Here is a 14,534-nt window from a genome sequence, read left to right on the forward strand (position 1 = left end):
CCTCAGATGATGAGGATGCTCCCTTGATCCCAAATCCTTATTTTCCTGGACTGTAACAGCCTCAGCTAGACATTTGCATCACTGTAGATTAGTAAGAAGACATGGTGGGTTCAGAACTGCACCATAGCAGCCAAGCTGGGAGAACTGGGGCCTTTGAAGGTTTCTGGCTGTACTTTCTAAGCACGCATCTTTACTTGCAAGTACTGTCAGCACAATGAGTGCTGGAGGTGAAGATTTGCAACTGTTTCAAGCCACAGTTCCATTGCAAGAGCCTGAATGGAGAGAACCTAACGCATTCCAATATTCTCCTTTTTTGCCCCTAACTTTGCCTATGCTTGAACGGGACCACAGCACATGACGACAGGAGCATTTAGGGGAGCTGGGAATTAATCAAGAGGCACCCACCTGTCAGGCTGGTATCTGGAACTAAACAGAAACACTTGCTAGTGCTTGACCTCTCGCCCTCCAGACAAGCCTGCAGCTCGAGTGGTTTGAGAAACCCTCTTGCAGGGACCACAGCTCTGAGACCCCAGGTGAAATAAAGCAAGGGGAGCAGGCAAGGAGAGACACAGGAGCTGGGTTATGAGCCATGGGGGAAGGAAGAAGAGGCCATAGCTGGTGGGGTTGATGGGGGGACTGGCAATCTTCTGGCATGGCTGGGAGAATGTAGCTGGAGAGCCGGTGTAATGATGTGGACGCAATGGGAAAAAACAGAGCACACAATGTGTTGGCCAAGAGGCCAAGAGCAAGAGCTGTCTGAGGCTCAGTGCTGTAGGTAAAAGAGGCTGGATAGTAAAAGATACTGGAGATATTGAGAGTCAAATATCCCCGTGACTTTCTATATATCCCCAGATGAGGTTTGTGTTGGGTGAGATACATTTGATACATCAGCGCGTGCTAATTAGCAGTCCAGCACATATTTCAGTGTTAAATCAGCCTTTCTTGTAGTTAATGGAGGCCAAAACTCTGTGCTGATGACCATTCAAACAGTGAAACCTAAGGCAATGCTAACTCTGCTAAACAGCAGAAGAAAGCCCTGCATGCATGCCAAGGGATTTTGAAATACCAATCTTAAGGTACAGGATTAAGATCTTAATTTTTAAAGAGATGTGGGGCACTTGTTCTTTAAAATGCATGAACAGATTCTAAGCTAATGTAAAATGGCTTGGCCACTCTGGTAGCCTTGACCTCAGACCCAGATGATGTGAACAGAAAGATGCCACCTTAGTTCTGACTTTCTGATTTTCAGTTTTATGACTTCTGGGGTATGTGTAAACACCTGTGAGAATGGAAGGGACAAATACTTCAGGAAAACCAGCCCTCTACACCTGCCCCAATACTGAAGAGAAGAGAGAACAGTACAGAACAAGATCTGAGCCAACAGTGCAAAGGGGTTGGGACATCCTACGCCAGCAGCAGCATCCTCTAAGTTCCCATACTTTAACAAGTACAAGTCAGTTTGCCAGTACAAAAGACTCTGATGTTTCCAACAGGCATCTGTTATACCTGCTTCCTCCTCATCTGAAATAAAAACACCGCCTTCCCTTGGCAGCAAAAGTTGCTCAACATTGAAGTTACTGAGAGCCTTAAGTCTCATCTGCGAGAAACTTAAATACTGGGGGTTCAGTTCCACCGACGTCCCCTGGATCTATATGGTACGGACAGAGTTTATACTAGAAACCTGCTGGAGCTGGAACATAGACCCTGAAATTCTTTGCATGAAAGATGCCACTTTATAGATGGGCGTAGAAATGAGGTAGGGAAAGAGGAATGGACATTACAGGAGCTGGGCAGAGACTGAGGCTAAGTGAGCTGCTCAGAGTGAGGAATTTATTTGCTTTCTGAGTTATAATGAGCCTCTGGCCTAGTGATGGGAGCAGGAGGACAGAAGTGGCTGCTACAGAAACCAAGAAAACATTTTTTGCAACTAGTCCCTGCTTTTTCTTCTTCATTGCTCCAAGCAGCAATGACTAAAAGCCCCAGAGAGAGCTCAAAGTCTCTGATGCTGTACAGAAATGTGGCTGAACCACATTCCCTTGGGCTAAAAACCTGGAGCTAAGGATTCTGCAGCAAGCAATGCTTTTATGGAGTCTCTTATGTAGGGAAGATCAGGAAAGAGAGCACAGATCCAGCCAAAGACACAAAAATGTCTGGGACACAGCAAGTAGCTAAACTGAACGCCTTAGGAATACCCACCCTATCAGGCACTGAAACCACCTTGCTCCCTGGAAGAGCAGAAAGCACCGTGAAACCATGCCATGAACCAAGATGAAGCAAATTCCTTTAGAAGCAGGCAGAACTACATCCCTTTTTTGCACTGCAATACTAGTGACACCTCCAGCCCAGCTCTCCTGCATCGCGGACCTGCTCTCACCACTGCTGCTCATTTTTAGGGAGCCCTGTGCTCCCTCAAGAAGTGGTTCCCAGGCAGCTTCGGCATCGCCTCCTTCTCACTGCAGCATGCGAATCCCATGGCAGGAGTTGGTGCCCACTCGGGGTGGCTCCTGCCCTGTCTGCTGGGCTGGAGCAGGGCATGGAGGTGATATTAGCAGCACGCATGGCCCAGAACTTCATTAGAGCTGGCAGACCCATGCTCCTGACAGAGCTGCTGAATCTGGTGTTGGCTTTTAGGGTCGGGGAGACCCCATGTGGCTCCTAATTCAGGGCTGGATTTGTGCTCAGCTGTGCACTCTAATCACTAATTAAAGGTTTGCCATCATCCTCCAGCAGCTGTTAGTGTCCTACAGGTCGATCCCCAAGCAACACTCTACTGAGCCAGAGCCACGGATTGGGAAGTTCATTGGATGGGCAGTGTCCAACCCCCTCCCCAATACAGCCGGCTATTTATTTCCTCATCAGAAAAGGGTTGCAATATCAGACAATGCTCTGCTTTGTACCACCTCTTCTTCTCCCCTTCTTGCAGGCAGCCCCCAAATATTTCTTGCTTTTCCCCTCTTGTTCATTCTTTTTCTTTCTTTTCTTCTCTCTCTCTTTTTTTTTTTGAACGAAAAAATGTTATTTTGTGCCTCCTGAGTCTTGCTGGCTGGGCTCGGCGTCTGTATCAGCTGGAGGAGCTTATGAGCCTCGTCTCCTCGGATTTAGACTGAAATTTTGATTTTCTGCCGCGCTCAGATAATGTGGAAATCCTGTTCCCCGATATTTACTGTTTATCAGTGCAGCACAGCGCAGTTCTGGGGGGAAGGGAATCTCTCTCTCCGTGCGTCCCCCTTCGGTCCCCTCCACCCCCCATCCTGCATGCTAATGGAGTTTGACTTCGGAGCAGACGCTACAACAATAGCCTAATTACGGCGAGCAGAGGGGAAGAGGAACTCCCTGGCAAAGAGGCTCTGCATCGCTGGGATGAACTCTGATCCCTGTCCCCATCACCTGAGCCAGCTGGAGCTCAGGGCTGCTCCGTCATCCTGACAGGGATCACTAAGCCACCTACCCCTCTCTAGGCCCACTCCTAAGCCAAGCTTTGTCACCTCAGGCAGACCCCAAGTCCCCTCCAGCTTTACAAAGCTGAGGATGGGGAAGCGCAGGAGCACAGTGAGCCATGCCATGTCTGCTTTCCTCCAGCTCCTCATCTGGATTAAGTGGTCCTGTCTCGTGTGTCCAAGCCAGGTTGCCCTCAGCATCACGGTCTATGAGGCCACCTCCCTGTCCCTTTTGCATCGCGTTTGTCCTGGAGGGAGCCTGTGTGTTTGGGGACCCCCATGACAGCCCAGCTGCAAGAACAGTCCCATTCCAAGGTGTGTATCCTGCTCCCCCATGTGCCAACACGCACACCAAGTCCTGCATCCTCCAGTGAGGATTAGTGTCGCTGAGCCCTTGCAAACTCATTCCTGCAAGCAACCTGGAGGTGAGAAGGGAAAGGGGGGACACTTCCCTGTGTGTCATGACCTAGGTAAGAAAAATAAAACAATAATAAAAAAATCTGGGCCTCAGCAACAGGGGAACAGCTCTAAGGACCACTTAAGTGGCCAGCAGTGCATAATGCCTTGCTATTAATGAGGCCTGCTGCCGATCCCTAAAAGGATTGGTTATTGTCAGATAATGTACGGGGCTTTCTCTCTCCCCCCCAGCCCCTTGCGGGGAAGGCAGGCATTTCGCTGTGGTTGGGATTGAGCTGAATAATGTCCCAGCCACCTGCAAATGCGCTGGGCTTTCTCTGCAACTGCATAATTAGAGGCGGCATTGGGGTAAGGCGGCAGGGTAACGCAGCATGTAGAAAGGAGGGAAAGAAAAATGGGAAAAAGAGGGTTTATTTTTTTAAAAAAAGGGGGGGGGGGGTGGAAAGGGAGACAGGAAACATGATAAAGCTCAGCCAGGCACTCTCTGCTCGGCTGTTCTCTGTGCAGCTTGGCTGTTGGCTGGCTCTTCTGGTTTAAAGTGACTCCGCTTCTTATGGAAACGGAGAGGCGGTATTAAAAAAAAAAAAAAGAACCCAAGACACAGAGAGCTTCCTTATCTCATGGAGACAGTTGTCAGGAATCACTTTGACTGAGTCGTTTTGTCTCCATGCTTTTTTTCGCTGTCAAGCAGGCCTCAGGACATGGATCAAAGGAGAGGCGCCGAGCGCTCGCTGAAACTTCTGATCCCTTCTCGGTACAGACGCGCGAGTGGCAGACAGCTCTCCTCCACATCAAATGGAAGGAGAGAGGAGAGGGAGGAAGAAGGGAAGGGAGAGGGAGAAGAAAAGCTGGGAGAGACACAGAGAGAGAGGAGGCTGTGAGGGACTCTCTCTGCTGCTCTGGATTTCAGGGGAAAGACAGACAACAGCAGCCTTTGCTTTCCCTCTTCCCTGTTCCCTGTTGGGAGCATCCCCCCGCCAGTGTCCCTCCAAAAGGGCAGCCAGAGGGAGGTGTGGGGCATGCAGCAGCACAGACATTTCCCCCAGACTAACAGGTGAGCTCCCCACAGGGCCTGTCTCAACCCAGGCTTGGCCCGATGCATTGGTGGGTCCCAGACCAAGCTTTGCACTGAAGCTAGAGTCGTGGTGAGAGCTCCCACCTGCATGGGCTGCTCGGACATCCCTGTTTCAGCTCTGCACTGCCTTGGTGGGTGAATTCCTACCCCAAAACAACCCCCTCGGTGTCAGCCTTGCCTCTTTCCCTTCAATCTCTTAAGCCAGTCCCTGTGATTTTCCTATATCTGCTTGGCAAGCAGCTCCCCACCCTTTCCCCTATGTGGCTCACGATTCCCTTTCAGGTACTTATTCCCTGAAATAAGATCCCCCTCATCTCCAAACTGGATAGGCTTAAGGGCTGACTCCAGCTTACTGCAGCGAGCTAAGACCCTCTGCACCTTTGATCAATTTACTACTCACACACCCCAGACCCCGCTAGGATTTCTGATCTTCAGCCCCCGCTGTAAATTGATCTCGTGCACGCCTGTCTGACGGAGGCAAGAAGCAGCATCTTGCAGCAGGAGGCCTTGCTGCACCCAAACCATTTTCCCTCACGTCTACCACCGTGTGAGGTGGAAACCCCCATGTGGCATGCACCCCACAACCCGATAGCCCCCCATTATTTATCTGTTGCACACACAGCTATATCTCCCCTCCTCTGCACTTCCTGTGCTCCCCATACACTACAGAAGCCCCTGCACAGCCCTATAACCCCAAACTGCTAAAGCACATATTGCACAGCCCTGTACTGCTCCCCCCTCCGTATGCAGTGCATCAAGAGAGACGGCAAGACGAATGCACTGCAAGCTGATGCAATATCCAAACTACCTTCCATCTCACATGAAAGACCGGCACAGCATCCCTTTAGAGTATGTCTCCCTCATAAGCCCCTCCTGATGCTTTGGGACGTAACAGCTCTTCTTAGCAGCCCTCCATGATGCTCCAGAGACAGATACAGCCCCCAAAGTCCTCCCCGTCCTGTCAGCCCCAAACGTCCTGCTTGCAACCTTTGCCCCAAGACACTGCAACCCGTCCGTCAGTGATCCCAGCAGCTGGCTGGCTTTGGGGTGGGAGCAATGCAAGCTTCCTGCATTGTTAGCACACATAGATGGTGAAGCAAACAGAAAATAAACCGTACTGAATAATGACCCCTTTCAAAATGCATCCATCAGCTCTGGGAAAGCTGGAGGTCATGGCATATCCCCCTAACATGGAACTATGTGAGCAACACACAATCTCGCGTCCATCTTCAGCACAGTGTTTCCTGAGCTGGGGCAGGCTTGAGGCTCACAAGGAAAGCAATGGACCCACATATACCTGCACTACACTGTCCCACCTCCTCTCCCAGCACAGTATCTCTGCCGTTTTGTCATACCCGCTGAAGTTAATACACTTTCCACAAGCCCTCTTTGTGGTAAAAAAAGAGGGGGGCAGGTTGGGATCAGTGCCTGATTCACTGCAAAGTACATTGCTGTAGATTTTTCCTATCATAGATGGCTTTTCACAGCCAGGCCACAGCTGGAGCACAGCTGTTACACCATAGCTAGATTTTAACAGGCACACACAACGCACGGGCACACACACTGGTGTGCGCATACAGAATGTGCACACAGAACACCAATGCCCTTGTGCACACAGGCACGTGACAGCACATGTGCATGCCCCTGCCTCTGAATCCTAATTATTCCTTTTACTGCATTCCTCCCTTTTAAGCTTCCCCTCTATCTCACATCCCTCATTCCAGGGCTGCCTTTCCCCACTGCAGTCCCTTGATTCCTCTTACAGCTCAGTACCAGCTCCCCAGTCCCTGGGTTATTGCAGCTCTTTGAGCCACGCGGCGAAACACTCGCCTCTGAATGCCAGAGGTCGCTCGGAAATGCCCGTCACCAGGCTGGATGCTGTATTAATTGCTAATCTCTCATTTTCTCTATCTGCCCTGCCTGCCTTGTCTCGAGTTCCCTTATTAATCATAAAGCAGGGCAAATCCTGCATTAGAATTCTCCAAGTCTGTGTCTCCCAGCCAAGTCCCTCTTACCCTCCCTGGTGTGGAAAAGAGACAGGACCCAGAGGAGAGGTGTTTCAGCAGAGCTGAAAGCCCCACCAGTCCTGTCCGGATTTCAGCAGGAATTACAGCCCCTGCAATGCCTGTTCCACCCACCCTGCTTCGGCTTTGCTCCCACCACCCCGTAAGCGGGTAGCAGGGTCTGGGTGGGAAGGGATATTTAAAGATTTATGGGTACAGATTTCCGTGTCTTAGCCCTGGGTGTCTTAAATATGTGCTCCCTGCTCCAACATCTGGGGGCTTATCAGACACTTTCACACCTCCCTGCATTTCTTCTTCCTGCTGTCATTGGTCTTGTCATTCTCCTCAGGGTTTTTTCCTGTATTTCTTCTCCTATTTTCTCCTTATTTCCCTTTCTCCCCAATTTGTCTACTTCTGATACTTGAGTTTACAAATAGTGCAGTGCCACAGGGGCTGATCCTGGACCCACCGAAGGTAATGACAAAGCTCCTATCGAATTCAAGGCTCAGGAATCAACTGTTTGCTCTGAAATCCTTCAGTGTTTCTAATATTTTAATATCTCAGTAATACACACAGAGAACAATGTCTAGAGTGGAAATCACATAGGAATAAACGCAATCAGTGCCACCCAGAGCATGAGAGTTAGAGTTAAGGTAATAAGACACTGCCTTATTTGTTTCTAATCAGTTTTCAATGGGACCAGAGCATCCAAATCAATCAAGGAAACTCATGAAACCTCAAGACTGACAGAAAGTGAATTGGCCCCTCAGATACGAATTTCTCCCTTCCCACCCTACTCCTTCGCTCGCAGTCATTAGGAATCAGGCAAATAAATACGTATCTATTTTCACATGAGAAAAATGTTCCATTCTCCCCTTTTCCCGTTGCTGGGAGCAGAGGCGTCTAATTGACAAGAGCAGATGGGCTTTGTTTGGTTAAATAAAAAAAAAAAGAAAGCAAGAAACTTTAGTGGAAAAACTACCAGCTTTCCTGGGACACATAGGTTAAAAGTTTAGAGAGACAGAGCTGCATTTGACACTGAGCAAGGGAAAACGCCAACAGTCTCAGCAAAGCCAGTTTCTCCCAGAGAGAAACCTGGAGCTCCCACTCCCCCTTTTCCATCCCCTTGGCAAAAAAAGGACATGTATTTTAGCACGTGTTCACCTCCTTCTCCAAAAATCCTGCGTGCGATCTGCCACAATGTCGTGGGGAGGCTGAAGACCGCTCACTGGGAAAGAAACAGGGTGCAAGGAAGAATTGCAAATCAGAAAAGGGACAGCAGCCACTTTCTGAAGGGCAGACACTTCATTTGAGGGAATCATGGTCCTCTAGAGAGATGGGGCTGCAGGAGGAATGCAGAGGAGGCAGTTTGGGGGAGAAGAGGGCAGAGACCACATGGAAAAAAAACTGGAGTGGAAAAGGAGGGTAGGAGAAAGGGGAAGGAGTGATAGAAAAAGGAGGTAGAGGAACTCAGGAGGCAAGGTTAAAGAAAAAACCCTTGTGTGGGGTGGCACCCAGGAGCACCAGAGGTTAAAGAATATGAGAAGAACATGTTCCTACACTACGATAAGCCGGAGAAATGAATCCTTATCCGTCCAAAACCAACCCTTTAAAATTCAAGTGAGAGAAGGGTCTCCTTTCAGGGAAACGGGGAATCCTTAATGCTTCCTCCCTCAGCAACTGTAATGCCAGGATGTTCCCAATCTGCTTTGAGGGATGGAAAGATTAAGAATAATAAAAAAATTGCAATAAAATATGTGTGAACGAGGGGGTAATTGTGGACAAATGCAGCATTCAAATTCATTTTTCAGCTCTTTTACACACCATTTCAATCTTATTTTCTGCTTGTTAATGAGATCTTGTTGGTTGGGGTGGGCACGGCTGCCCAGTATCGCTTGGGTAATTGCACATAATTTTCTCTCTACTAGTGATTTGCATCAGATTTTTTTTTCCTAATTCTTTGCTATTTAAACCCCCTCCTCCCTTTCCCCCTCCCCCCCCAAATCTCACCCTCTCCTCCCCCTCTTTCTTCCCCTCCCCTTCTCCTGGCCCAGCAAGACTCATTTTGAATGCTTATTATAGGCACAGTGTCTCCGACAAAAAAAAAAAAAAAAAAAGAAAAAAAGAAAAAAAAAAGGAACCAGACAGAAGGGATCCATGTCACTGAAGGAAGGAGCGCTGTCTCACTGGAGCCAGACACCGCGATGCCTGCTCCCCTCTCACCAGCTAACATCATGTCCTTCCCAATTGCCAGGTTTCCCCCCAAAAAAAGGGCTCAGCTGGCTCTTCTCATGCTTCTGCCAGGATCAGTGTGCTCCTGACAGGGATTCAGATGATCTCTAATCCCACCCCAGTGAGGCTGAGGAAAACATTATCCTGGATGGTGGAAGAGAATGGAGCCCTGGGACAATGTCAGGAAAAACAAAACTGTGCTATGGTTGTGCAGACTAAAAAGGTCCCTGAGTTTAGAGCGTAAATTTCTGGGCAGAGCCTGACCTGTGCCTCAAGTGGCCCTCCAGGAACACTATCAAGAAATGGTGATAAACCAAAAATTGTAAAATCTGAATCCAACCTTCAGATACTGCCATTACACTGGGAATGAATTTGCTCATGGAGCAAAAAAGCCACCGAAAGCCCTGAGAAAATTAAAGCAACAAATATGAGATGGTGAACAAGTTTCTCTTGGCTCTTCATATTTCTGGAATTGTCTTAATCTCTGGGTGATCCTGTGGGCTTGTTAAAAGATTCAAAGGTCTCAGAAATAACATCTTATGAAAGTATAGGAAACACCTGACTCTCAACTATACCTTAATAAGTTCTCCAGCTACACAGAGGCCATCTGCAACAAACTAATGATCTTTTGCATTTGAATAACCCCTTGCAAGACCCCAACATGCTACAGTGAATGGTCAGACACATTTAAGACAGAGGCCTGGATCTAAAAGGGCAGCAGAAATTTTAGGAGACGAAGCAGTGGACCAAATCCTCCTAAAAAACATGAAGACAATTTAGAAAGCAGAAGAGATGCGCTAGAGATGAAAGCAGCCCAGAACACAGTATAGCCCTACTTCTTTGCTGTTTGAAAAGCACCCAGGAAATCTAGGAAAGTCTCTTTATGTTGACTTGTAATGTACTGCTTAATTCACTTAATTTCCTCCCACCTCAGCCCACACTGCAGCACACACGTTTCTGAAGGACTGTCAGATGCTGATCAGGACATAACTGGACTTAATACTGAGTTTACCATTATATTGAGCTATTTGTCACAAGCCTTATCCCAGCCACAGTGAGCGGCACTACTCAGTTAGCACAGGTCTGAACTTCGAAAGAGATGGATGCAAAGCATGACCTGGCTGTCTTGGTGCCTGGCCTTGTTCTAGTTGAGGTTGATAGGTATTCTCAAATAAATGGGAAATGATTCCTCTGTGGGACGAAAATGAGTTGGAAGTATTTACAATGTATTTATGAAATCCCACCCACCCACGTACACAGTTGGTTTACAACCCACTCTTGTGAGAAATGATGAGACAGAAGCTCCAGGGCCAGAAATCACACGCACTATGACTGCTAACTGGTTACTCACTCTTCATATTTAACTTTGCTTCAGGTCTCTATATCTTTGCTAAGTTTTGGCACAGACATTAATGCCAGCCCGGAGGCAGTTATGAGCCACTGAGTCAGCCCAGCTGAATCTGTGACAGCTGCTGCTGACCCACGCAACCTTTGGGGAGCGATGGGGACCTTGCTGCTGCACAGTCTGGCTCCCCAGTACTGAGCTACTTTCTGATAATCCATGACTGCTGCAGCCACCCAGTGCATCCTGACAGATGCAAGGTGACTCATCTGGCTGCAGCTGGCCAGCCTGTGAACTTCACTTTCTCAAACAGGCAACAGTCAGAGCAAAACCTCTCTCTTACAAAGGCTGTCCCAGCAAGAAACCATCACAAATCACTGCTCGGGTTACCCTGAGGTCTCTCACTAAGGTCTAGGAAAGAGTATGACATGAGAGATCATGCTAGGTAGTGGTTTAATCATGTGGGACTACCCTTTGTACAACCAAGTCCGTGCTCTTGTATGAAGCGTCACAAAAAACATCATCATGGGATGAAGTAACTGAAGACAAAAATTCCCAGCTGACCTCCCACTCTTCGGCAGTCTCAGGTCTCGAATAGAGGCAGAATGGCCTCTACACCGGGGAAACTGCATGGGAAATGCTTTGGGGATCCAGAAGCTGAGCTGGTCAGGCACAAGGCTTTGTGTGCTACAGGCTGGAAAACAAGCAAGAAACATGGCCATTTCCCATGTGAAGTCCGGGTAAAACTTTCAGCAGCGTCTGCTCTTTCTGTCAAGAGGGGGAGGACTAAAGTGCGTGTGTGCATGGGGGGACTGAGCCCACAGTGGCCAAACGTAATCCCCTTTTCTCTGTTGTGAGAATGGAAATGCCATGCTTCCCCTCTAGAATTTCAGCTGCCAGCACCAAGCCCGTCTAGTGGATTCTGGCGGGGACACCCAATCCTGGGGTAACTGGATAGCGTGCCGAGCGGCAGCAAATGCTGGGAGCTCTCGGCCAGGCTGGCCCCTACCTCCTTGTCTAAACTGCAAAGAAATCTCCCTCCTGCTGCTGCTAAGGGATGAAACCAGAGAACTGTCTGTTTGCAGCTCAGACAAATTGCCATCATTTTAAGTTCCCAATTTTTTTTCTATCTCCTGAACTCCCTCCTTCCCTGTAGTTGATATTTACCCCTGCAGAGAGCAACCAGATACCACAAATAGCTGGACGGGAGGATGAGAATGTTGAGGTGCAATGGGTTTTACCTGTAATGCCGCGGAATGGCTGAATTATGCACAGATAAGTTACACAGAGCATCCCATATTGAGACTCACAAAACTTTTACCCACCCCGCTGCATAAAAGAGGACACTTCTAAGAGTTCTCATTCATGCCATTAGGAGTATTTCTTGCATCCTTCCACTAGGAACAGCAGAGGGCTTAGAAAGGCAGGAAGGTAGCAAGATAACTAAATATAAAGCAGTCATAAAATAACCTGAGTTAGCCTTTCTGTGCACAAAAGAAATAGAAGAATTTATATGCTGATATCTTGGCCCTCACATGATTAAAAGCATTAGGAAAATGGGAATCTCCCCTTCTTGGGGGTGCAAAGCTCTCTTTTCTTCAAGACTGCCAGATAATGTATCCTCTCTTTCCCATACAAAGGGCTTATTGGCTCAGGACTCTATCTTCCCCCAGCCTGAGCCTGAGGGCAGGGTAATTTGGGATAGGGATAAGCATAGAAAAAGCATTGGTCTGGTCATTTCAATGAGCCTCTGATTTAGTGAGCGGGACTAGTAAGTAGATGATGAAGGTACAGAAATGGAAATTGCATGATGGACTTGTATATGTCTAGTGCTTGTGCAGCTTATCACATGGATCTCATCCTTAACTTATTCTATGGTGCTAAATTGCACTTGTGATAATCTGAATTAATCACGTGGCCTGGACCATCTAACCTGCAGTCTGCCTTTGAATTCCACACTATATGCTCATCTCCCAAGCCTAGTGCTATTAGAAATCTCTTGTCAGAAAGATGTCTCCTTATTTCCCCCCCAAATTACACTGTTTGAGGCAATATTCAGCCTCATGCCAGTCACACTTTTACATTTTCTATCTTATGACCATTCAAAGCTAGAAGTAGGATTTTTATACCATTTCAGAGAAGCTGCAAAATTTCCCTCTTTCCATTGACACACAATGTTTGTTTTCACACAAGAGAGATCACAAGGTATTGGACCTTAAAATCTATATATCTCTCTGATGTCCCCATTTATTGGACTCCTCTCTAACAGTTGTAGCCTTTTCATTTCAGATGCCTACCTAATTTCTCCCTGTAGTTTCAAATTATTTTGCACTTCCTGTCTTAAACAGTGTTATGGGCCACTCTGAAAAAACTGCTGTAAGTGCACTTCGTATGTCTCCATATTTCACAAGTGACTGAGACCAAAAGTAAAACATAATTGGTACCCCTCCAGGATGGCAGGCACCACATGAATGCAAGTCCTTGCTGCTAATTCTCAGCATACCGTATGTGCCTTGTTCCACTTAAAATCAAATGTGCATTTGGAAAACAGATTACATCAAGTAAACCAAAGAGAAGGTTAAAGGCTCTAATCTAATGAGGTGACAGAAGATTAGAATTCTTATACCAGGATAGCAACAGAGAGAGTAGGCTGTATTCTCAGGTGGCGTGCATCCTGGCATCTCCACTGACTTCAGTGGAGCTCACCAGCTGAGAACATAAATCTACTCCCATAACACACACATAGCACAAGCTCTGCTGTCTCTAGACCCGCTGATGATGGAGGCTTTAACCTTTCTACACTGCTGAGGCTTGCTTCTCTGTCACATGCAGCACTGAAAAGCCACGCACACAACTGGCAGCAATCTGGTCAAGCCTGGTCTGGGGCCCTTTGGAAGGCAGCTGTGCTGAGTCTTGGAGCACAGATCCCAGAGTCAGGTCACGGGTGCTCTATTCTGAGCTCAGTCAGGGATTTTAAAATCAACAGTGTATTACATGGGGAGGCCGTGGCTGTTGCCTGGTAAACTTAAAATACACGTGCTCTACTCTTCTACACAGACAGATGCGTGTGAAATGTATCTTTGCTCTCTTAAAGCTTACATACACCTCTTATTCTGACCTTGTGGAAAGCATTAGCAGAATTGTTTACATGACAATTAGTTTCTCAAATATAAATCCCAGGTCTACATCCCTGTGTTTTGTGGAAGCTCAGATCCATGGCACTTTCATGTTCCACCCAGACTCGGACAAGCTGGCCTCAGCTAATCTCTAGATCAGTCACTCACAAATCATGGCCTACTTCTGAAGTGAGGCTGCAAAAAGTACCTAAAAAACCGAAGTGTGGTGTTATCAGGCTAAAATCCACAATTGAAGGGCCCACACCTGCACTGGAATTTTTTTGGAGGGCTGAGAAGACAAACACCAATGCTTTGGGTCCTGGTGTTTGCAATTACAGTGTGCTAAACTGAATATGGGAACTAACAGGATACAAATGCTCTGGCAGTACAGTGCTGAGCTCAGGATAGAGATACTGCTGATACACAAATTAACTAATTGCTTTAACTAGGCTGCCTCTAAGAATTCGTGACAATAACAATAACTCCCTTGTTAACCATAATACACTGTGATAGCCTGAAGCTTGCCCTGCTCTCAGAGGATCTGGACCAGCCAAATACTCTCAGCCAAAGAAAGAGAATGGAAGCGGGTCACATACCTGTGGAGAGAGGCCATTGCTAACAGGATTCATGTGGTTGGCAGGAGCTGCAGCATTCATGAAACTGTCTGAGTAGCTGGAGAAGCTGTGTCGGGCCCCATAGGCAGAGCCGGTGTCAGCAGCGGCAGCTGCGGCAAGCCCTCCCTGGTGCATGGTGGATGGCGGCAGCGGCTGGGGTCTGTGTACAGTGCTTCCCCCATCTGTGGAGAGAGCATTTAGAGATAAACAGTCATGGGGTGTTACAGCTGGGACTGTGCAAAGTGTGGATCGATGGTTTGGCGATATCCTGAGCTCAGCTTCTGGGTCCCACCATCTC

At 47.8% G+C, this 14,534-nt stretch overlaps 1 protein-coding gene across 3 annotated transcripts in view; it reads right to left on the bottom strand.

Moving 5' to 3' along the window:
* Positions 1-14,534, bottom strand: part of PAX7 (paired box 7) — a 101,836-nt gene that overhangs the window by 22,733 nt on the left and 64,569 nt on the right. For all 3 annotated transcript variants that reach the window (XM_052792399.1, XM_052792397.1, XM_052792398.1), the window contains exon 7: positions 14,219-14,418. In XM_052792399.1, coding sequence (XP_052648359.1) covers positions 14,219-14,418 — 200 coding nt within the window. The remainder of the gene's footprint in view (positions 1-14,218; positions 14,419-14,534) is intronic.

The sequence above is a fragment of the Harpia harpyja genome, chromosome 7, assembly GCF_026419915.1.
Source record: "Harpia harpyja isolate bHarHar1 chromosome 7, bHarHar1 primary haplotype, whole genome shotgun sequence".
Classification (NCBI taxonomy): Eukaryota; Metazoa; Chordata; class Aves; order Accipitriformes; family Accipitridae; genus Harpia; species Harpia harpyja.